This window comes from Ambystoma mexicanum, chromosome 8 (genome assembly GCF_040938575.1).
Source record: "Ambystoma mexicanum isolate Mex_15411 chromosome 8, UKY_AmexF1_1, whole genome shotgun sequence".
NCBI classification, from domain to species: Eukaryota; Metazoa; Chordata; class Amphibia; order Caudata; family Ambystomatidae; genus Ambystoma; species Ambystoma mexicanum.
The window spans coordinates 1,521,975,195-1,521,998,497 of NC_090929.1; the positions used below are offsets into that span (position 1 = coordinate 1,521,975,195).

Consider the following 23,303-nt stretch of genomic DNA (forward strand, 5'->3'; position numbering starts at 1 on the left):
TGCGTGCGAGGGATTTGTATAGTTGTTTTGCAGTCTTCAGTTCAGGTGTAAACCATCTTGGAAAAGGGCCATGGCGAGTGGATGATTGGGAGGTGGGCGTGAGCGGGATTAATGAGGTATTGAGCCATGTGTCAAAGGCGTCGGGGGTTAAGGGTACATTGCATGTGGAGGTAGGGGGGAGACTGTGAGAGCGCGTGGGCTAGGTCGGGAAGGATTTTTAGTTTCTTCCATAATTTGCGTAGATCTGGAGGTTCTGGTTCGGGTATGGGGATAGGGGCGGGTGAGCGAATGCTGAAAGGGACAATGAAATGGTCAGACCAGATGATAGGGGTGGGGGGGTTTAGATGTATCTGGTCGTGGGAGGTGAAGATGGCATCAAGGGTGTGTCCTTTGCAGTGAGCTGGCCTGTTTATGTGGGTACGGAGGTTAATCGCATCTAGGCAGTCGACTAGAGAGTGGGTCATAGGGTTGGTCGGGATGTCGAGCCAGATATTGAAATCTCCTAGTAGAGTGAGGGTGGGATGGTTTAATTGGATGGTGGCTATAGAATCGCAGAGGTTGCTTGAGAATTGTCTGTTGTAGCCAGGGGGTCTGTAGATAATTAGGAAGCTGTGGGAGAACGTTGGGGGGGGGGGATAGTTTGACGAGAAGCGACTCGCAGGAAGGGATGGTGGGCTGGTTGTCAGTGATTGAGGCGGGGAAGTGTGACTTGAAGGCGATTGCTGCTCCTCCTCTGGAGGGTCAGTTAAGTGGGATGAGGGAGTAGTCTGGGGGGAAGGCTCAATTGGCGATGGGGGCAAAGTCGTCGGAGAACCAGGTTTCTGTGATAAAGACTAGGGGCCTCATCACGAGTCTGGTGGTAACCCTTAAATGCGGCAGTAGCGCTATTACCGCCGCATTTAAGGGTCCGCCACATCATGGCCATGGCTGGGGGGGAAATCCATGGCAGATTTGCCGATTTGTGGCGCCATTACCGCTGGCAAATTTTCCCCATTGGGCCTAATGGGGAATGAAGAATTCCTGGAATGGGCCCAATGGGGAATGGGCACTAACCGTTCCGCCAAACCTGTGATCCGGCGCTAATAGTACCGGGGGTTTGGCGGTAGGGCTAATAGCGCCGGCGGTAATAGCGCCGGCGTTACTGCCCAACTCGTGATGAGGCTCTAGGTCTGGTTTGTCTGAGGTGAGGAGGTCAAAGATGCTGTGTCTGTGTCTTGCTACAGATCTGGCATTGAAAGGGATGCATCTTATTTCGGTACAGGAGGATAGGGGGTGAAAGAGGGAGGATGGTAGATGGTCGATGGGAAGAGTAGGCGGGTGGTGGTTGTGGGGGGGTGGGGTTGGATGTGTGTGTGAGGGTGGTTGGATTTGGGTCAGGGGATTCAAAGGTGGGGTGTAGGGGGTTAGGAGTTCTAGTTGTTTGTGGAGAAATTAGGGGAGAGGGGTTTAAGGCATGGTGAGGAAGGGGGGGGAGGGTGGTGGTGATCGAGAATGGGAGATTGAGGTGGTGGGTCGAGACAGGAGTGGCGAGGAGTAATGAGAGATTGAGGGAGACAGGTATGTTTTCTTTTCAGGGTTTTTGTTGCAGTTGGAGTGTGAGAGAGGGTAGGGGGGTTGGAGAGTGAAAGGGATGAGGCTACTGTTCTTGCCAGGGCGAGACGTGCAGTTTTTAGAGAGGGGAAGGAGTGGGGTCGGGGGAGGATGTTTAGGGGAGTTGATGAGAGGAAGGGGGAGGCGGTGATGGCGGGCCTGGGTGTGCCTGGGAGGCTGGGCGGGCTGCTAGTTGGAGGGGCTGGGGGTGCGGGCATGATGATAGTGGGCGGATGGGTGGAGGGGGTGGGAGGAGCAGGGGTCTTAGGATGGTCAGTTCGCCATCGGGCTCCTCTGGCTTGGTGTTTGGATAGGGGTTGGGATGGGGGCATGGTGGACAGCGAGTGGGCTGAGAATGTGGTGGCGGGTTGGCTGGTTTGGGATGGGTTGGTTCTTCTGTCTTGGGGATTGGATTGGGAGTGGGCTGAGGATGTGGTGGAGGGCAGGATAGTTTGGGGAGGGGAGAAGGGAGGCAGGGCAATGGGGGGAAAGGAGGCGAGGCTTGAGTGTGACTCTTTCGGTGGACCACAGTGGGTTGGGTGGTCTCATGGCATGGCTAAGTTTGAACTAAGCTATAGTCGGATGCTTTTGTTCACACTTTCCTAGTACAACTATACCACAGGATAATATTATTTATACCTTCTAAATTCAGTTATATCATTGGGTGAGATTATTCACATTATACCACGGGATGATATTATTTGGACTTTCTAAATTCATTTATACCGCTGGGAGAGATTATTCACACTTTCTAAATTTGCCTATGATAAAGTTAGGGATAACTTTTTAAGTTCAACTGTACTACAGGCTGATCTTATTCACACCTTCTAAGATCAACTATACCATATGGTGAGATTATTCAGTTTCCAAGTTCAGCAATACCACACGATTTCACACTTTTTAAGTTTAGTTATATCACAGTTAGGGAGTTCAGCAGGACCACAGGAAGTTATTATTTATACTTTCTAATTTTACCTATATCACAGTTAGGGACGCTTTCTAATTCAGCAGTAGCACAGTATGGTATTATTCACACCTTCTAAATTCAACTATGCCGCAGGGTGAGATTATCACACTTTCTGAGTTCAATTATACCAAGGACAGTGTTATTTACATTTTCTGAGTTGCCACAGTTAGGGGCACTTTCTGATTCGCCTGTAGGCCAGGATGATATTATTCACAGTTTCTAAGGTCAATTGTACCATAGGATGATGTTATTTACACTTTCACCTTCTAGGTTGAACTATACCACAGGTTGAGGTTATTCACACCCTCTAAGTTCAACTGTACTGCAGGGTGAGATTAATCACAATTTACACAGTTATGCTATTGGACACACTTTCTATATTCAACTAAACCAGTTATGCTATTGGGCACACTTTCTATTTCATCTAAACCACAGTTATGCTATTGGGCACATTTTCTATATTCAACTAAAGCACAGTTATGCTATTGGGCACACTTTCTATATTCAGCTAAATCACTGCTACGCTATTGGGCATACAGTCTATATTCAACTAAACCACAGTTATGCCATTGGGTACACTTTCTATATTCAGCTAAACAACAGTTATGCTATTGGCCACACTTTCTATATTCAACTAAACCAGAGCTATGCTATTGGGGACACTTTCTATATTCAACTAAACCACAGTTATGCTATTGGGCACACTTTCTATATTCAACTGAACCACAGTTATGCTATTGGGCACATTTTCTATATTCCACTAAACCACAGTTAAGCTAGTAGGCACACTTTCTATATTCAACTAAAGCACAGTTATGCTATTGGGCACACTTTCTATATTCAACTAAACCACAGTTAAGCCATTGGGTACACTTTCTATATTCAACCAAACCAGAGCTATGCTATTGGGGACACTTTCTGTATTCAACTAAACCACAGTAATGCTATTGGGCACATTTTCTATATTCCACTAAACCACAGTAATGCTATTGTGCACAATTTCTATGTTCAACTGAACCACACCTATGCCATTGGGCACACCCTCTATATTCAACTAATCCACAGTAATGCTATTGTGCACAATTTCTATGTTCAACTGAACCACACCTATGCCATTGGGCACACTTTCTATATTCAACTAAACCACTGCTACACTATTGGGCACACTTTCTATATTCAACTGAACCACAGTTATGCTATTGGGCACATTTTCTGAATTTGTGAGGTTTGTGCAGACTATCTGGAAGTGAGATTCAACTCAATGGAACAAATCGGGTGCACTCAAAGTTGTTGCAAGTACAGTGTAGATGCAAGAGTTTACAACAGTTGGGCTTGTAGGGTTGAGTGGTAGGGTAGTATGGTGTGAAGTAGTTGCTCCAGTCCCCACCCTTGCCACACTTACTTATTGGTGGGTGCTGGCTTCTTGCTTCACCTGCGAATACCTGCAGATACGATATGGAGCCGCCTCTGTGGGAGCCGCTCTTTGTCTTGGGCTCTTCGCAGGGCTGCACGGGCAGAGGGCTGCCCTGGGAGGGGGAGTAATGGCCTAGGCAGCGCCGACACTGGACCAAATAGGGCAGGGGGGGGCGGGTATGCTGACCAGGAGGAGGGAACGGGGAGGGAGAAAGCAGAATACACAAGGGTCACAAGGCACAGCACAGCACAACACTCGCCGCAGTATGGGAGATGGAAAGTGGATGCACACGAGCTGTGCTGGTCGCTAGGTTCAGCTGCAGGGGATGTGGGAGCACAGGCCGGGAATCAACCAATCGCGGAGGGGTGGGTGGGGTGGGAGGCGGGAGGGAGAGGGGGAGAGCTGGAAGGGGACGCTCCGCAATACGGGTGCATATGGGTTCAGGGGGGCCTTTTTACACAACAAAAAGGGCAGCTAGGGGGTCGCAGTGGGTGGCTTCACTCACCTGCTCCTTCGATGGTAAAGGGGGCAGGTGCTGCTGGTATGGTGTTAGGTCTAACACAGGCCGGGAATCAACCAATCACGGAGGTGTGGGCGGGCAGGCGGGAGGCAGAGGGAAGAGCAGGAAGGGGATGCTCCGCGACACGGGGGCACACGGGCTCAGGGTGGCCTGCACTAAAAATGGGCAGCTAGGGGCTCGCAGTGGATGTCTTCACTCACCTGTTCCTTCGATGGCAAAGGGGCATGCTGGAATGTATGCCATTGATCACAGGAGAAAGCAGTTCTGTTCTTAACTGTATCGAGGTCACCTGGGAGTGACCTTATGCCGGGACCTGCTCTCACTCTACTGCTACTAACAGCCCATTGGTTACCCATGAGTCCTGTTGAGAAGAGTACAGAAACAAATGAAGTGGCAGAATGTGAAAAGCACAATTCATGCAACATCAACTCTGCCAGGGTAAAATGCATAGCTCTCTTATGCTGTGCACGTTACGCCGCTACGCCTTTAAACTACCCTTCCCGTCATTCCCACCCCTGTACTGAAATAACAGAAACCAGACTCTGCGTGGCTTTATAACACTCCGCAAACGTTATTTGTATCCCTTCCTGCCCAATGCCCACACACGGTGGGGTAGCGGGGCACCGCCACCTTTCCCCTACCAACAGCCCCTCCTTTCTGACGGCAGGGTGCTCAAACTCACCTATGCAATGTTACAAGCGCCCTACTGGGCTTGGGGCAAAATAATGCAACAAAAAAATAATAACCGAACACATTGGTAATGACCACATAGAACATTCCTGACTCCAAAACTGTTTTTGAAATGTAATCCTGCTTCGCCCTCTACAGATCGCTTTGTGTAATGCACTTGTTTTGAAGTACGATATTACTTTTCTTTGCATGGTTATGGATTTATTGCACTTATTAAACTGAAATACGTTTGCAAACCGCGTGTTAAGTTGTACCCTTCTGCGGAAAAAGGGCTACATTCACAAGAAAGATAATTATTGTTTCTGCCGTAAATATTTTTTAGTAATTTTTTAGTAAGTTACAAATGCCATATCATATCAGAAACACATGTGCATCCGACATTTCATCCTCGCTCTACCACCTCATCCATGAAATTCCAGTCTAAACCATTAGTCCCCCCTTGCATACAAGGATTCAATCACATCACTACCAGCTCTGGCCCTAACCCTTTCCCCACACACACACCCAGTAACAGTAACACCACTGAATTCCCACATACTCTATGTGCTTACACAAATAAAGCCCTCACAACACCTCATCCACACCTTCCTACATCCCATCCCATCCGCCCATCCACCAAGCCCTTCTCCCACCTCACAGCACACTTCACACGCACCCCCCACCCCTGTGCAACCTATTCACAGTACCCACAGACCCTCCCCACCTTCACAATAAACACTTTCTACCGCCCACCTCCCCCAGCAGCCTACAGATCAGAAACACACGACTGAGACAGCCCACACATCCTCTTATATTCACCGTGCCTGCCAATCTCTCATGTGTTCCAGCAAACATCACCGGCCCCGAGCTGGATGCACGCCACCATTCAGAAGTCACACTCTCTGCCACCGCCTCCTCATCACCAGACTCTACCACACCATGCATTGGTCTTGCCGGCACACACCGTCTATGCTCCAGAACCCATTCCCCCCACCCCAAAAAACACTTATCCAATTTGCCAACTCCCCCTAAAACCCCCCTCCTTCATCACCTCCTCATACCACTATTGACCCCCCCACCCACTACACCACCTCCACAGCCCCTCCCCCTCCCCCAAACCCTCACCTGTGCTATCGTTAATGCACGCTCCATCTGCGCCCATGCCCCCGACATCCACGACCTCCTAATTGAACAAAATCTTGACCGTTTAGCTATAACTGAAACCTGGCGACATGATGCTTCCGGGCCCCTCCTATCCCTTGCAGTACCCACTGGCTACTCCATCCTTAGAGCTGATCGGCAAGACAGCCTAAGAGGCGGCGTTGCTATCATACATAAATCAACTCCCCCCCCCCCCCCCTTAGAGACTCACCTCTCCAACATCCCCCAGGCTGTGAAATCCTTCTGGCCAAATTCTAATCCTCCCCACAAACTACCATCAACCTACTTCTCCTCTACCGCCAACCCACCCATTCTGGCACCCCTGAATCCGACAGCCCCCATACCCCTCACCACCCCCCTCCTCAAGCCCAAAACCAAATTGATCCTCTAGGGGACTCCAACTTAGGTTTTAACGACCCCCGCAACCTTAAGGCATCCAGCCTCACGGCTACCCTGGATGAGATGAACCCCTCCCAGTTAGTCCTCCATCCTACCCATGAAAAAGGTAGAACTCTTGATTGGATACTACCATGTAACATTCCACCCCAAGTATCCCCGCCTCTCCCCCTTCCCATGTCCGATCACTCACTGATCCCTTTCACCTTCACAACTTTTACCATAAACACCCCTAGAATCAGTGAACCCCTTCGCATCACCGCCAGGCACACCTCCAAGCTCACTGTCAAGTTTTTAGCCCCCTCTATCCTAGCTTCCCTCATTCTGCCCCCTGACAACTCCACACCAGAAGCCATTCTCACATCTTACAACTCGGCACTGCTCAAAACATTAGACGAACACGCTCCCCTCAAAACCACCTCCTGCAAAAAACATCATACCCAAAATTGGTTCTCCGATGATCTAGCCTCCCTTCGGAGAAAGAAACGAGCCCTTGAACACCTCTGGAGGAAAAACCCATCAGAAACAAACAAAGCAGCCTTCCAATGCACCGCAACCTCCTACAAATCAGCTGTTATTCAAAATTAAAGCTAACATCTTCAATACTAGGATCTCCAATGCTACCTCCAATGCCAAAGAACTCTTCAGAATCCTTGTAGAGCTTGAATCCCCAGCACCCCCAACCCAGACAACCTCCCTAAAGACAAAGCTTGGTGCAAACTCATACAATCTGCCCTTGACACCAAACCACAGACATTAAGGGACAAAGCTGTCCACAAAAAACACTCCTACCACCCCCGCCACCCCCCCCCCTAGTCGGCACCCCCACCACTGCAACCCCACCCCCTCAGTTCCACTTCTCCACTGTCTTCCCGTCAGAAGTCTGTATTACCATGCAGCACCTGAAAGCCTCAACTTGTGCTGGTGATACCTGCCAGCCCACATTGTCAAAATGTGTGCTGAACCCCTGGCCCCTATTATAGCCACCTTCATCAATGCAACATTCGAGATGGACTCAATTCCTTAAGCCATCAAAGGAGCTTGGGCCACCCCCCTCCTGAATAAATCCACTCTAGACCCCACCATCCCCACTAACTATCGTCCCATCACCACAGTCCTCTACCTCCTTAAAATCCTTGACCGCACAGCATACTCGCAACTGCAACTACACCTCTAAAATCATAACTTTTTAGGGACCCACCAATTTGGCTTTAGATCTAGACACAGTACTGAAACTGCCCTCCTTGACCTCAGGATCCAGCTTGACCACATCTGGGACAACAGTGAGCTTGCTATTCCTCTTCTGTTAGACGTCTCCGCAGTCTTCGACCTAGTGGATCACGAGATCCTCTGTAAACACCTCACCACCACGTCCCACCTCGTCCCAGAAGCCACCCTCTGGATCCAATCCTTTCTTTCCGGCCAAACCACCAGGGTTTTTGTAGGCATCGAATCAGCTGACCCTATACCCGTGTTTTACGGTGTCGCATATGGCTCTTGTCTTTCCCCCACCGTCTACAAGATGTACACCAAACCACTCTTTGACCATCTCGACGGCCTCAACATAACTTACACCAACTTTGCAGACGACACTCAGGTCCTCCTCAAACTCTCTGGCAACCCCGACACTGACTCTGTCTTCAGCATCATACAAGCCTGGATGGCCACTTACCATCTATGCTTGAATGATGGAAAAACAGAACTCCTTATTGTTGGATCCCCACATTGCCTCAAGCTTCTCAGCCATGCCTTCGCCTCCTTTTGCATAGATGGCAACACCATCCCCGTTTCCAACCATGTAAAAACGCTAGGCATTTACCTGGACGCAGAACTGAACATGCAAAAACAAATCAATGCTATCGCCTCCTCCAAAAACTACTCTACCACACTCATCAACCTTTCCAGGAAATTCCTCACATCCGACAACTGCCTTACCCTAGCCAGAGCCATCATAAGGAGTAATCTAGACTATTGCAATGCCATTCTAGCTGGGACCTCAACCAAACATTTTCACAAACTCCAACTGCTGCAAAACAATGCCCTCAGATCAGCCTGGGGCTTGAGATGCTCCAACCACAACCACCACATCAGACGGAAGGCTCATTGGCTTCCCATCAAAGCCTGCATTGAGTTCAAACTCCTAGCCATCACTCATTGCTGCCTACATAACACTGCCCCCTCTTATCTCACAAACCATATCACTAAGAAACACAATCTCCATTCCTACACCACTTCTGCCCTGAGCATTCCCAGATTTACCAGACAAAGAACTGGGGGGGGATCCTGTTTCACCACCATCACTCCCACACTCTGCAACGCCCTGCCTCAGCACATACAAGATGAACCTGCCTACGCTATCTTCCGCAAGAAAGCAAAAACCTTTTTATTCAACAAATATCTGTAACGCACTGCTTTAACTACTATGTAACCAACTTTTTAGCTTTGATACAATGTAATCACTATTGCCATCATACCTGTAACTGTATGCTCTGCTAACCTGTACTTTTAGTGCTGTGATAACTCCGGCTTTGGGCGTTACCAATAAATACAATAAATAAATAAATCAGTAAAATTCATTCATGTGTTTTTTAATTTATCTGACCAATCAATCTGACTTTAATTTTGTACAGGATAAGCCAGATAAACAGACCACCGATGAAAATGCCTTTGAGGCGTTGGAAAAAGACTTTCAAGAAGTGCTCAATGAGCTCTCAAGCGATAAGAGCTTGGAGAAATTCAAGCTGGAATATGAGAAGCTCCACAGGGTCCTGAAGAAGTCTTACGAGAATGAGAAACGCCTCATGGCAAAATGCAGGGAGCTGAATTCTGAGATTGTGACCAATTCTGCCAAAGTGGCCACAGCCCTGAAGCTTTCCCAGGAAGACCAGACAACCATCTCATCGCTGAAAAAGGTACCAATTTTAGGCCCTCAATTAGTAACACTGCTGTTTTCTCAGAACTGTGAACTGTTTTTAGAAATTGTCTGCTGCAGCTAGTTGAGCCAGCGAGGATGGATATGGTTGGTGACACAGGCTCTAGGAAGAGCCTGCCATTTCTTTTTTTTTTTTTTTACTTTTATTTATTGGCAGGAAGCTACTACAGGTACAGCAAATATTTCACAGATATAAGGGAGTCACAATAACACATTTGAGCATTATGTCATACAATTTTTCGAGCAGTACATGTTAGGGGTGGGGGAGAGCTGGTAGCTCGAGTGAGCGTGCAGTGTTCAGTACTCGGGGTGCGTCGGGCGGACCCGACTGGGGGGGTTGCACTCCACTCAACTTCGTCTCTGTTATTCAGATAGCTGCAGAATTCAGTCCACACATTTCTGGGGTAGGATGTCATGGGGAGGGTCCCAATGTATTCCTCTTCACACATTTATACCCAAGTGAGGGATTTCAACCACATCTCGAGGGTGGGGGGGGAGCGACGCTTCCAGCATTGTAATATACATCTTTTTGCCACTATGGAGCTTACATTTAAAAATCTTGACACTTTTTTGGTATTTTCATCAGCCCATATTCCGAAGAACAAGGCCAATGGGTCGAGGCCCACTGGGGACCCGATTATCTCTGAGAGCGCTTTCGTCCCTTCCATCTAAAACGCACTCAGCGCAGTACAGGACCAAAACATATGTACATGATCTGCCTCTTCAGATTTACATTTTGGGCATACGTGAGTTGGGGTGTGTGTGAATTTCGCTACTCTGTATGGTGTATAATAAAGTCTGTTAAGGAGTTTATATTGTATGCACCGAAATCTAGCGTTAAGGGAAACTTTACGCGTGTGTGCACACATTTTGTTCCACATCCCTTCAGTAATTTCCAGTTCCAGCTCCCTAGCCCATTCTTCCTGTGGTTTGAGGTATGCATCCCCTGATTTTCCCAGCTGCATTTTATACAGAGAGGATATTATGCCCCTCCTGCCTGCGGAGTTTGTTATGTATTGGAGTTTGGGTGAGTCTGGGGCCACATTTCACGGACTGCCGCTCTTAGCCTGAAGTATTGTAGTTGCGCTAGTGCCGAGTTAGAGTGTTCGAGCCGCCAAGTCTGAGGGGTTATGAATTTACCGTCTGGGTATAGATCTGTTAGTGCACGATAGCCTAGGTCCTCCCAGTGTCATAGGAAATGTTGGTTGTGTAAGGGGGAGAGTCCCGGGAATTGCCAGATGGGGAGCCACTTGTAGTATGGGCAATGCTCATGTTGTGAGTATAACATACTGTTCCATGCCCTGATCGTGGTAGCCACAGGGGATGCCGGGGCTTCCGTTGAAACGTACGGTGTAGTATTAAGGTCATGATGTTGGTCCCCTTTCCTGCCAGTTTCTCTAGTTTGACGTGCGGGGGTGGATTCAAGTGTGCGTACCAGTGTGTAGCATGTTGGGCCTGTGCGGCGATCCAGTACAGTGTTAGGTCTGGGGCTGTGAAGCCCCCTTTTACATAGGGTAGGGTCATATGTTGCCACTTCTTGCAGACAGCCCCTGAGTGCCATAGGAATTGGGCGCACGCCGATTGGACCCTTTTGAAATATTGCTTCCTGGGCCATACTGGTACACTGGCGAAGATGTAGAGGAGCTTGGGGACCACAATCATTTTTATAAGGGATAATCTGCCCGCAAGAGACAGTGGGAGGTTGCGCCATCCAAGCATTTTGGATTCTATGAGCTGTGCCGTTGTCACATAGTTGTCTGCCAGTAGGGAGGATTTGGCTAGTGACACTTGAACCCTGATGTACTTGATACCCCCCGGGGACCAGCGTAGGGGGAATTCACATGACGGTTGCTGGTTGCCGCGGTTAGCGGAAATATTTCTGATTTAGAATAGTTGATGGTAAAGCCAGAGTACGTGCCTATCTTGGTTATGTTGCGGATGATCGTTTCTAGATATATGGATGGGTTTCTGAGGTATAGGAGTACATCATCACCATATAATGAGATGATTTCCGGCGTGTCCTGTAGGCGAATGCCCTTGCCTGTGTGTCGGTCTCTGACGTGGTCCGCCATGGGTTCAATGGCGAGCGCAAATAGGATAGGGGAGAACGGGTAGCCCTGGCGGGTGCCCCTGTGTGGCACAAAGGGAGAGGACGTAAGGGAGTTTACGAGGACCCTGGCCATTGGTCCTGTATATAGCAGTTTTATATAGGAGATCATATTTGGTCCCACCCCCATTTTGTCGAGCACGGCCCATAAGTATTGCCAAGAGACCATGTCAAATGCCTTCTGGGCGTCTAGTGTGACCGCCACTGCATCCGCCATAGGGTCAATTCTGGACATCACATTGAAAAGACGGCGGATGTTAAGTGAAGTTGAGCGGCCAGGGACAAATCCGCTTTGGTCTGCGTCAACCATATGGGGCATGAGTGGGAGGAACCTGTTCGCTATTATTTTAGCAAAGATTTTCATGTCCATGTTCACAAGCGATAAAGGCCTATAGGAACCACATTCATCTGGGGCTTTCCCTGGCTACGGGAAGGATGGTTATCAGGGCTTCCCTTAATGAGGGAGGAAGGGAGGGAGGAAGGGCAGCTAACCGGAGTGATTCAGTCCAGACCCCGTACAATATGGGAGCTAAAATGGCCACATGTTCCTGGTAGAACTCAGATGTGAGTCAATCGGGGCCCGGGGCCTTGTTCTTTGGGAGGTCTGAAATTACCTGGACTATCTCTTCCAAGGTGAACGGGGCGTCAAGTTGCTCGCTGGTGTTTTGGGAGATGAGGGTCATTGGGATACGTTCTAGCAGGTCGTCCAGGTCATGGGTTGTGTGTTCCTGCTGGCGGGCCATACAAATTGGCGTAAAAGTTTGCGAAGGTGTCAATTATGGCTTAGTCGGACCAGTGTCGTGTGCCTTGCCCATCTATAATGCTATCTATTCGGGTCCTACCTCCCTCCGCACGTACCAATTTGGCCAGGGTTCTTCCAGGCCTGTCTCCCTCACCATACCTTAGAGCAGGAACGGGCCGAGCATAGTACCGCACCTCGCTGAGGGCGTGAGACTCATATAGTTCTAGTTCATTTCTGATCTTTGGCGGGGTTGCCAGAGCAGGCGTGGAGGCATGTTCTTGTTCTAGAGTTTTAAGCTTAGTTTCAGAATTGCTTAGGGCCTGTCTTATGGCTTTGAGCACCCCCGCCTCCCTCGAGATACACATCCCTCTAATGTATACTTTAAATGCCTCCCAGCGGGTCCCCTCTGGTGTATCTTGTGTATTGTTGTTCTAAATAAAAATGTTCATATAGGATAGGATCTCAGCTCTAAAGACAATGTCAGACGGGACATCAGATTTAAAGCGCCAGGCAGGGCGGGTGGCCGGGGAAGTCCCCAGTTGGACCTGCATCAACACCGGGGAGTGATTGGAGAGCGTGCGTGCGAGAATCTTGACATCTGTCACTCTACTCACCCGGCATCCCGACACCAGAAACATATCTATTCTTGAAGAGCTATCATGTACTGTTGAGTAGAAAGTGTAGTTTCTCTCTTGGGGATGGAGCGTTCTCCACACATCGTGTAGATTTAGGGACCTCGTATATGTATGGAGTCGTTTGACGGCTCGAGACATGACTCTGCAGATAGTGGTTGTTCTATACAGGACATTGTCAAGTATAAGGTTCATGTCTCCCCCCCATATAATGGGGACTTCCACATATCTCATGAGGATGGTGGTCACTTCATCTATGAATTCCGGGGAGTCAGTGTTAGGGCCATATGAATTTACAAGCAGGCATTCCTCATTAGCCAGAGTGCAGTGGAGGATCACATATCTGCCTTCCGTGTCAATGTGGGATGTGTGGAGTGTGCATTTTACAGATTTGTGGATCACGGTCAGGACACCCCTGGATTGAGTGGAGTATTGGGTATAAAATCTGTTGGGGCCCCAGGACTGTGCTAGGTTTGATGTTAGGAGTTTCAGGGCGTGTGTCTCCTGCAGTAGGAGTACTTTGATTCCATTTCTTTGCGCATATGCTGTGATCGTGCAGGTCTTTGTGAAATTAATCAACCCCCGAACGTTCCATGTCATCATTTTAATAGCCATGTTGACAGTTTATGGGACATCCCAATTAAAGGATCCATCTCTGCTTTCCACAATATGTGCTGCTGTGGCATGAGCACGCCTCTCTTCCAAACCAGCCATCTCCTTCCGACCAATTGTTGTATAACATTCCCCAACTTCACCGCCCCCACCCTCACCACCCGGTTCAAACTAGCAGTGTGATAGTTCCCACCCCTCAAGCAAGCAACTGCGTGCCATCCCCAACTTGGCGACACTCGACCAATAGCCCAACAGGGGCTTAACCGCAAACACTCCGCCTTAGGAGGCATTGCAGCTGCAATGGGGGCCGCCGCTGTCGTATGACCCACATTTGTTAATACATATTACAATGAAACATCATTAATCTTTGAACGGCTGATAGTACTTTAGCCTCAGGGTCAAGCAAATGTCAATTCTCACCAGTGTGTGCTGGTGAAGCATAGTGGCTTTCCCCTTCTTTAGCACCCTGTCCAGACGCAGTTCTTTTATAGGAGATTCCAAGCGCACAAAGGAGCAAGCATTTAATGCAAAGGGCAGCCGCGTAGTATGTTGGTTAAGTTTCCCGGTTGTCTAATTGTTCGTTGCACCCGGCATGCAGGGTATGGAAGCGGGTGTTTAGGGCGTAGGAGGAATGGCTGGGATGTCTAGTCCCCACGGAGGTGCTCCAGCTGCGATGTGCGGGCGCGGGCCCCCAGCCGCAGGGGGCTGGGTGAAAAGGAGCGTCCAAGCCCCAGAGCCGCACTCTCCCCTCACAGGAGCTAAATTTAGTATGGGCCGATGGCGACCGCCGCCGTGCCCCGGGAGGACGGCAAGAGACACAGACAGGGGAGGGGGAAGGGGGTCGGGCCGCGAGCGCCTCACCGATGACACTGTAGCCTGTGGGGGCTCAGGCAAGGCGGCCAAGCGAAGCGGCAGCGCCAGAAGCACTCCCCCCACACTCCCTTGGGGGCACCTACCGTTGCCGCCCGCAGTCAGCCGAGGCCCGCGGTGGCAGAAGGGCAAATGTTGTGCCCAGGGTCTCGGGTCCGCAGTCCAGCTCACGGTCCATACGAGGCACTTTTTTAGGGGTGTGGATGGCAGGATTCCGCCGTTGTCAGCAGATTGCGGTCAGTGGGCCACGGAGCTCCAAAGCTAGGCAGCCATATTGCTGGCTGCTCAACAGAGCCCCCGAGCCTGCCATTTCTGATGCTGGTGATCACCTGGGGTGTGGGGGCTGGTAAGGGCAGTCGAGCCCGTGCTTCACTAATAACTGCACATGCCAGAGAGCTGCATGGGTGCTGAAGAGATGTTTATGAGCGCAGAATAGTTGCAACATTTGTTAATATTAACTTATGTGTGTTATTAGGAGGATATATGTTGTCTTGCAACCTCAGGACTGTGCTGGGCTTCAGGAGGAAAGAGAGCGCCATTGGTTCTGAGCAGAAGGGACAATGGACCTCATAACGAGTTGGCAGTCATTCTGCTGAAATTACCGCCAAACTCCATTAGTTTCCTGCACTTGTTCCTGCATATTTACTGCAGGTTTGCAAGCAGGTTTTTGGTGTGGTGTGGTATGACCGTGCAATTCCCATTTTTTGGGGTCAATAGGACGACGTGTGGAAATCATCAGATTGACCACAAGCAGTAATTCCGCTGCAGTAAAACTGGAGTTAAACTTCAGGATTTACCTCCAGCTGCATGCTGAAGGTAAATCCTCCACTTCCAAACATGTAAATCAACAGGGTGGGAAAGTGGTGGTAAAGTGGCAGTAATTCCATTTCCCACCCCTACTGCAATTCTTCTCCACATACCGCCGAACTTGTGGTGGGATCGAATGTCTCGAAAGGTATGCAAAGGATCAGACTTGATTTAACAGTGTGACTGTCAAAAAGAATTGTCTTACATTTCACATAATGAATTTCACAAAAGGATTTATTTTGGTTTGCCTGCACGACAGAAAGCATCCTAACTATTAACCCATCCCCAACCAACTAATCTGTCCCATCCTCCACATCACGCCTTTTTTTTGCGTTCTGAGACACTTGACCCCAAAACTTTAAGAGGTACTTAGCAGGCCTTACAGCACGTTATTCTTGCCTCCCACTTAAGCAAAAAAGATCCACATTATCAACAGGGCTAGTCCATCTTCAGTGTCCATGCTTGTAAGAAGCCACACAATGGTATACATCCAAGTAAATGTGACTACTCACCCAAACTTTTGATTACATCCTCCTCAGGCAATGGGCGAAGGGCCTCCATCCCTGCGACGCCTTCCGGCGCTGATGAGAAGTCTGTTGTTCGAGCCGGCAGGATTCATTTGCTGTAGTTTAACTTCCTTGCCCCAGCAACCCAAGGAAGGTCAAATGTTCATGGTCAACATTTTAGGCACGCATGCATAGTCCAGCTTATAGGATCCAGCAAGAACTGAAGCCAATACGAAAGGGGACACCCTAACCAAAGTCTGCTAGAAATCATAAAGGAAAATAATAGACACTAGGGTTTGGAGTACAAGATGACATTATGATGGGAATAAAACATTTTTTTTCCATTACCTGCAATGCAAGACTCCCAGTCCCACCTCTTCATTTCATTATTTTCCCGTCCCTTTGATGGGTGCATTTATTTATTTGCTTTATTTTCATTGAGTGTGGGTGCACGCTTCCTCAGACCACCCTTCTGCGCTTCTAGCTAGTGTGACTATCATAGCAACAGTAAAGCAACTTTTATTCCTTTCATTTGTTTACTGGAGGTTTGTAGGAATAGGGCCATGAACTTTATGCCTTTAATGCGCTCCTATACTACAAGCTAATACTTTCCAATGTCATTAAAGTCGCATCTCAAACGTCCATGAGTTCATTCAGTTCTTTGTGTAAAGCATGTGATTTTTCGCTTATCTCCTGGAGAACTAAAAAAGGGACATATCTTTTTTTTTTTTGTTGCCTTTTTTTAAAAAAACTTTTATTTACAGAACATCATGTTACAAACATTAAAATACTCTCCTTTAAACAGTAAAATACCAAATAATCAATGCATTTTACAAAACAACTATGTACATTGCGAGATATAAATCAAATAAAAGCCCACCTCTGACTCTGTAACATCTCTCAATTACCCAACCCCCCACTTACACACGTACTACACCAAGTCTACTATAACTGAAGAAATTTACCCCAGATTTTCTCAAACAAACCAATTTTCCCTTCTCTCCTGTAGAGCATCCTCTCCATTTCTGCCAAGTCACACATTTCAGACAACCATGTCTCAATATTCAAAGTCAATGTCGATTTCCAATTTCACAAAACAATTTTCTTACCAATCATTGCCCCTCTGAATAACCACTTCTTCTGATTTTGAGTAAGATTATCCAAAGACTCATTACTCCCCAATATCACCACTTTGAAATCCAGAGCAGGCAACTCCTCAATCACCTCATCGTATACCCGACCAATCTCACCCCAGAACAATCTCACCAACCTGCAGTCCCACAACATATGCTCCAACGTACCTGACACATGCATGCATCTCCAACAATCCGAGCTCTCCAACATCCCCCTTCTCCACATTTTCTCAGGCTCCAAAAAATCTGATTAAGAATCTTTATCTGTCTTGACCTCTCCGTAAGCCCCAAAGAGCACATTTTAACATTCTCACACAGAAAAGGGACATATTGTGGGTCAAACTGTGTCGAGCGGATCTGCAAGGTGCTGTATTGATGATCATGGTCCCCTTCTTACTATCACACCGCAGCAGCAAAACATGTTGCCTACCAGTAAGAAGAAGAAGAACACTCTTATACACACGCTTGTGGTAATCTATGGTAGTTCACAGACTTCATTAATAATGGCACACATTATATAATAATGTGAATATAGAGTGGCTGTACGGAGAGCTACCTCAAATGCCTTTTTATGTTAAATGAGCACTACTTCTAATTTCTCTAAGCCTTTTTGGATATCTGTGATTTTCTTAACATCTAATATCAAGCGCTCTACACTTGTGAAGCATCTAGGCACTACTTTGGCACATCTCTAAAAATTCTATATGGATACTTATAGATTTCGTTTCTACTTCTGGGCAATAAACATTAATTTGTCTAGCTCCTGTCTGCAAAACAAAATGTATGTTGTTGGGTGTCTTGACCCACGTGCAAGTAATCATGCTGCAACATTTGGTGCTGTGGGCTTAGAAAATTCAAGATGGCGGAAAACCCACATGTGCGCCGAAATCCAGGAAAGCTGCGCAGTTTGTGCGCCCACCAAAATGGTTGCCTCACTTGCCACCCACCAGTGCGAGAATGAAAGGCCGGGTTGCCAAAGGAAATGGGTTGCCAAAGGAAAAACAGTAGCGCCGGTTAGCTTCAAAGCGCTTTAAAACCACCATTGGACTACCCGCACAGTAGTCTGAAACCATTGGGAATGGCAATGCTGATTGCCAAATGCAACTTAGAATTGTGGGGAATTCATTTGTTAAATCCCAAAAATGGGTGCAGTACCAGTACTCACCACTATCCAAAAGCCGGCGTTTTAAAACCACCCTGTGTTTCTCTGAAGGCAGGCTCAAAATGCCTATTTTCAAACATTACAATATGTGCAAAATATTCACTGAACACCAGCAGACATTTGGCAGAATGGAGTTTTGTGTGCCTACAAAATCTGGGAAATGAAGAGCCCAGAACAATGCTTATAACAAAACTGGCTGAGCTATGGAGTCAGCAGTTTAAGTTGCACTGGATTTAAAGACACTAAAATCGAAAATGTTTAGATTAAATGAGTGACCTATGTTTGGTGTCACATGCCTTTGTAACTGTTGAAATGTCATAGTTTTGCACTTAGAATCAGCATTCTAGCTGTATGTGTAAAATTGCAAGTTAATTTAAAAAGCAACAAAAAACATGACAGTTAGCTGAAAGTCTGGCTTAAGGAACTTGATTTTGCTTGACAACTACCCCCATCAGGAGTGAAACTTGAGTCACAGCTGTGTTCCCAGGACTATCTGCCTTTTTGCTGGCCACACTAAGAATATACCATCTATCTGATAATTGAATTACCTGTGCTCTGTAGGAGAGTGAACAATGCAACTCCCTTCACCCAGGCAGAGGGTTTATTGAGAGGATCATAAATGGCTTCCTCTTGAACAATGAGCCTTTCAGGACCCAAGCAAATCTTATATTGCAGGGGTCGTAAAAGTGGCTTACTCTTGGCAGAAACTGGGAGGGGGAGAAACTGGAGACAGAAGCTGGCTTGGCAGAACTGGATAAACCAGTATTTCTACCTTGTGCTGAGAGGAAACCACACCCCTTTGGAGCCAGAACATAACTTTAAAAAGATGGATCATTCATAGAGCGGACATGTGAAAATTTTATAAATGATACCATAATTCTTGTGATTTTTCTGCCCACAGTTTAAGAGGTTTTTAGAACCGGTGGGATGTTCAGGGGGGTGTCAGCGGAAAAGTGGATATTACTCTAAATGTATGCATGTTAAAAATCTGAAACTTCATCAGTTAATGTCCATACTCCCTGCGCACATGTATGTAAAGTTGGGTCAATGTCAGAAATTGAAAAATCAGTTAAAAAGTCAATTATGTGCCATTTCTGAATGCAAGCTCTTAGAAACAACAGATTTGGACAGAGACATGGCTAAATTCAGCCACACCATGTATATGTAATTTCAAGCAACTGTGTAACTGTGAAATATGTCTTTTGTTATCAAATATAGAATGTGTGCAATCTGACAGAGGAGTGTCCTATCTGCAAGCCATAAAATGACATAACTCTGACACAATTTAGCTTCGCCAATCAAGTGAGGAATGGAAATTTGACCAATGACAAGTGAGAGGGGCAAGTTTAGTTATGACCAACATACCCACCCACTCTCAAAACACATAAAAGCAGACAGACAGGACAGATAGGGACCTTCAATTCCATCTGCCGCTGGAAGCTCTGCCGGAAAAATCCATACTTACCTCCATCAATCTTCAAAGAGCCAACACTTAGACTCCAAGATAAACAGAGACTTCAGAACCTTAACCAAAAAGGCCACTGCCAGCAAGAGTATTTGTCAGCAGGCCTCAAAATCTTTTTGCAACTGAACTCCTCAGACAGCCGGGCGAGCCGTCTGAATTTTGCCAAGAACTTTTGCAAGAACCCGGTGACAGAAATATCCAAAGAGAAGGCAGGACCCGACCCAGAGAACCGGTGCCTAGCAGAGACCAGGCCATTGTATCCGGAGTGCTGACCCCGATGCTGTGAGCAGTTCCAGAGGCCAGGCGCTGTGAGCGGAACTCGGGAAGACCTGACCAGACTGAAGTCCGTGACCAAGCCGCTTTCCGGTTCAAAATCTCTTGTGAGTACTCAGCAAAACTCAGAACAAATCTCTTAGTTAAAATAATATAATTCAATCTATTTTAACCTAAGTAGAACTGCCTGATAGCTCCAAATCTGTCACCTGTCATTCTAGCTGCAAAATCTGTCACTTGTCATTTTGAGCTTTTAAAATTTGCAAAACCAAAAACGACCTCTATTAAATCGGTCATAACTATGTAACCGTTTGGGCTAGAGACTTGCAGTAACTTTCATTTGGAAGCTGAGATCCCAGGCTTTCCTAGGACCCCAAAATGATAGAGATAGTCCTTGTGGTTCCTCTGTAATAGCGCTCGGCGCATCCGCGAATTTTGCCGCGATTTGCAAATTTCTTCACGTGTAAAAAGACAGCAGTTTTGTTTTTCCTTGCCAAAACCTTCGTTTACCTGCTAGTTACTACTAAAGCATTGTTAAGGTGATCCTGAATTCATAGAGAGTAGCTATCACTCACCCTGAACCTCTGAAAGGGAATTTAAAGCATTTTAGCATATTTTTTAATTCATTGCCAGCACATATCAAAGCAATTTGGGCCTGTGTTTTCAAACTTCTGTAGTCTAAGCTTGCTGGGGTGAACTGAATCACATTTGATTGCATTTCTGAGAACTGTGTGTTTCCTTCCATTTCCTTGCCTTGCATCAAGGGGGGGAGGGGATTGCCAGAGAAAAGTGATTACCTTGTTTTGTTGAAATCATATTGAGTATTTTCTGTATTGCATTTTCATTCAAAATTACATCCATTTGAACTCTATAAAGCATTCTCTACCACATTATTCTTCTGTCCATATTTACCAGTGTGCTATCTTATCCATTTCATGTCAACTCATTAGTGATTATAGAGAAGCGTGTTAGTGCCAGATTCTCCGTTGTTAATCTTTATCATATCAGATTAAGTGTGCTATTCAATTATTAATTTATTATAAGGTGTGATATATATATCCATTGTTTAAATTATCCAATAAACCTTTTAACTTGCAAAACAGAACTACTTCTTGGCTCAGTGGGGTCAGGGGGATTCCAAGAGAGGGGTGTTATATAGGGGTAGTCATCCAGAACGCATGAACTGGACATAAAGATATATCAATAAGGGTTTTCATTCAGTATTATAGACTAGGCGTTGAATTGTTGAAGTGTTGAATTGAATCCTCTTACAATGTCTGTCGTAGGAACTGGAACCAACTCTACACACATGTACTCACCATGAAACAATAATCTACCAGTTAGTGATAGCCCAGTTGCCTTCCCATCTCAACTTATACTGTTACCAACTAATAACACCTGACCTTTGTCTAGCTTAAAACATTGCAGCTAGGGTGGCTGAGGGGCCACAATTTCCAAGTTGAGCCAATTCAAAACCAAATGTCAGTGGTTATCCTTGGGGCAGATGTCCAGTATCTGTCCTAATTGCCAAGTGGTCAACAATCTCAGTGAGTGATCCAGCCCAGGGGCCAGGCAAGATTCAGCTGGTGGAGGCCCAGAAGCCTTTGATGGGCCGTTTGCTGTGAAGGTGCACTCTCGCCATCCAACGTTCCAACTGATGTACTGCCAGAAGTCTCTCCAGGGCAAGAGGTCCCCAGGTACTCCCAAATAGTTTCCTAGAATTCTTGATGAACTGTTAAGTCGCACATTGTCTCGAATGCTCAAGAGTTCAGAATTTAGATAGTGTTCCACCTCTTCTCTCTGTCCCATTGTGGCATTCATCTTGAAACCATTACTCCAGTTATCAGATATATCAGGGCATTTATAAGTTAGCTTGCTGAGAGTCTCTATCATATGTAGCTCCCCAATGTTAGTATTTATGAGCTGTGCCCCAGAGCTAAGCCTGTTGCTCATTCTAATCAGCCTAAATGGCCATCTAATTATTGTTCCTTATATGCACCCCAAGCTGGCTGGATTGGCCCAATCATATATTCCATAAGCTACTCCCCTTTTCTTTCTTCCTCTGTACAACTCCTCAGACTGCTGCTAACGGCGGATTGAGGCCCCTCTAAACAATTGGGAAACTGAGTTGTGACAGGAAGTGCATGCATATGGATGGTAAAAATCATGGTTGAAAATGGGGTGCACAGAATAAATGATCAAAACCTTGATCTTTCTTACACCCTATGCTTTAACAGAGATTGACTACGTATCTGCATGATTTCATGAACTCTGTAACCTCAAATTCAGGCGAATCAAGACACTAAATTAAAGTATACATTTTATTATCTAAAACTTTATTATATTGGCATAAAGCATGGGTGGTGTTCAAATACACCCTTGCCACTTAAGCACTGTTCCTAGAATTCAAAGTAGTAAGTAAATAGCATTATAGCTCCCTAGAATTATTACAGCCCTTTCCTAATACTACACTCTACTCATCAATACTGCACTCTCCCAGCACAACCACCTGATGGAAACCTCTGGGCAGGTCACTGGTAAAGTGCCCCTGCCTACTTCCATGCCATGGGTAGGACTGCACATCAGATGTGGTTACCATATTTGAAAGATTATAGCTCTGCTTTAGTTCAGAAGAAGCATATGAGACAGTGTAAACCAGGAGAGATGACAATATAACTGAGAAGTATAGAACAGACGTTATAATGTTTCAGCTCAAATATGCTCCAACCTGCTTACAGCGGGTCACGTGGAGCCACGATGGGTGCCCCTGCTCTTTAACAGCCGAGTTTGATAGCAGCAAAATCTTCAGAAGCCCCTTCCAGCATGGAGCAAAAGCCGACTCATGTGGTATATCTTCAGCAGAACAAAATATCCTGGTTGTAGGGAGGGGCTAGGTACACAGAGTTGCCTTGAGCTGGTTATGCATGTATTGCATTTGGTTATCTCTATAGCGCTCTTTCCACATTCGTACAGCCTCAATGCGCTTTGTGGCTGGAACGCCCTCGTTGACCGCAGTCAATGTGGTTGAGGTTCTAAGAGTTTAGATTAAGAGATGCTTGTGTGCAGTTTCACTGGTTTAGGAGTTAGGTGGCTGGCTAGGCTCCATTAAGCAGCCTAAAGATCCGGCACATGGGTGGGCGCTGTGGGTGGTTTAGGATAGTGCTATTGTTGAAGATTCGATGTGTGCCCAGCTATACCGAATATTCTTTTGTTGGTAGTCTCTGTATGCTGGTGGCAGGTGTGTTGAGGTACGACAGGGGTTTCAATGTGGACGACTATGTGCGCTGCTAGACCGCAATGACATAGCCATATCTGCATTCTATTGTGCATGGATTATTGGCTGTG

The 23,303-nt window shown here is 46.8% G+C and overlaps 1 protein-coding gene across 1 annotated transcript in view; it reads left to right on the plus strand.

Moving 5' to 3' along the window:
- CFAP58 (cilia and flagella associated protein 58) overlaps positions 1-23,303 on the plus strand; it is a 938,919-nt gene that overhangs the window by 82,520 nt on the left and 833,096 nt on the right. The window contains exon 2 of the mRNA XM_069611751.1: positions 9,348-9,629. Coding sequence (XP_069467852.1) covers positions 9,348-9,629 — 282 coding nt within the window. The remainder of the gene's footprint in view (positions 1-9,347; positions 9,630-23,303) is intronic.